The sequence below is a fragment of the Oncorhynchus gorbuscha genome, linkage group LG23 (assembly GCF_021184085.1).
Source record: "Oncorhynchus gorbuscha isolate QuinsamMale2020 ecotype Even-year linkage group LG23, OgorEven_v1.0, whole genome shotgun sequence".
Taxonomy (NCBI): Eukaryota; Metazoa; Chordata; class Actinopteri; order Salmoniformes; family Salmonidae; genus Oncorhynchus; species Oncorhynchus gorbuscha.
Window position 1 is genome coordinate 47246541 of NC_060195.1, and position 1502 is coordinate 47248042.

General features: G+C 47.8%; 1 protein-coding gene across 1 annotated transcript; it reads left to right on the forward strand.

Annotated features, from left to right (window-relative positions):
- The first annotated feature begins 237 nt into the window (after positions 1-237).
- On the forward strand, positions 238-1035 carry LOC124010681 (transmembrane protein 271-like). Its single transcript, XM_046323340.1, has one exon. The coding sequence runs from the start codon at positions 238-240 to the stop codon at positions 1033-1035; it is 798 nt and encodes a 265-aa protein (XP_046179296.1).
- Positions 1036-1502: the final 467 nt, after the last annotated feature.

Genomic DNA, 1502 nt, shown 5'->3' on the forward strand with positions numbered 1-1502 from the left:
CAATTGGATTACGGGGGTCGCTACCGCAGAAGGAACGCGCTCTTCCTATCAATAATTAATCCACTCCCGAAGCAGCGGGAAAGGGGGAGAGAGCACGCAGCTCCGGAGATCCAAGTTTTGAACTGCAGTCACCGGTGTATCATGTCAAAATCTGACAGTGCTTCGAGACGGGCTGACGAGGAGGACAAAGGAGGATGAAGGAGGGAGAGGGACCGGGAGTGGTAGAGGAGGAATATAATGAAGTTGAGTGGGAAAGGACTGTGTACCATCGTCTCCAGCACCCTCCTCTTCGTCTGCGCCGTGAGCGAAGTTGTGGTCGGATTCAAATGCATCTCGCTGGGCACCAAAGTAAAAGTGCATTTTCACCTCTCGACCGCGGCTGGGGCTTTCTACTCGGGGATACTGGTCGGACTAGGGCAGGCGCTGCTGGGTTTTGCGCTGCTTTGTTGCAAAGGGAAGCCCGGGTGTCGGAATTTCTTTCTCATGGGTATCCTGGTGTTTTTGTTGGGAGTTCTCACCGCTTTCTCCGGCGCGGTGGTGGACGGGGACACTGTGTCTCTTGTGGAGCGCAAATATTCCCATTATTGCCTAGACATAGACTCTGTGGAATTAACCACCATCTGCAACCAACTGAAGGATTATCAGAAAAGTCTAGTCATCTCGACCATTTTTAGCACTTTGGAATGCCTTCTTGGGCTTATGAACTTGGTGATCATCAAAAGGTACAAAACCGCGCAATTTTACAGACGGAGGCAATCACATAGGCAGAGCGCGGGGGATATTCTTAGCAGCGAGGAGCAAGACTTCACCGTGTCCGAATTCCAACCGGTTTCCTATATTAACTTGGGGATATTTCACGTGTTCGACGAGGCAGGTGTGGAAGTACAATGCAGGGGCCACCCGTCTATCGAGCTCCCGGGTTATTCACCCACGGATCCCGAGCTCAACCATTCCTACCCGTTTTCTTACCCGCTCCCGAACGAGCTACCGCCCGCGTACGAAGACATTTTCCCCGGAGACGAAAGTAACAAATAGCAACTCAGAACAAACAAAGTTGCAACATGGGCTCTACATTCTGCAATGACAATCACTGTATTCCCCCCTTCGGCGTATTCAGTGTTGAGACAAACAATCGTGGAGAGATTCTTACCTAAACAGTTTTCCGTTCACAGCCGAAAACAGTTTCGCCTTCATGCTTATTTCTTCTTAGCAAAGGTAGCCTGCTGGTACACTGGCAGTATATGCACATCTACTATTATACTGCCAATGAACTAGCCCATTGCCATCGGTCAAAATAGTGAAAATTCCATGGTAATAAAGACACTTGAAACAGATCTATAGACCATTAGATGCTACCATACGAGTTCAGATATCAAAGAAGCATTTTGTGTTTTGAATTCAGATTGTATACACATCATATGCCCATATAGTTTGCTGTTGTTATTGTTTCCTTTAAAACATGAATAAACGTGTATTTACTCTCGCCTGATGTTAGAAGTTCT

What these genes read in the sequence shown, in the direction of transcription:
- LOC124010681 (XM_046323340.1), top strand. Translation starts at nt 238, where the DNA reads ATGAAGTTGAGTGGGAAAGGACTGTGTACCATCGTCTCCAGCACCCTC.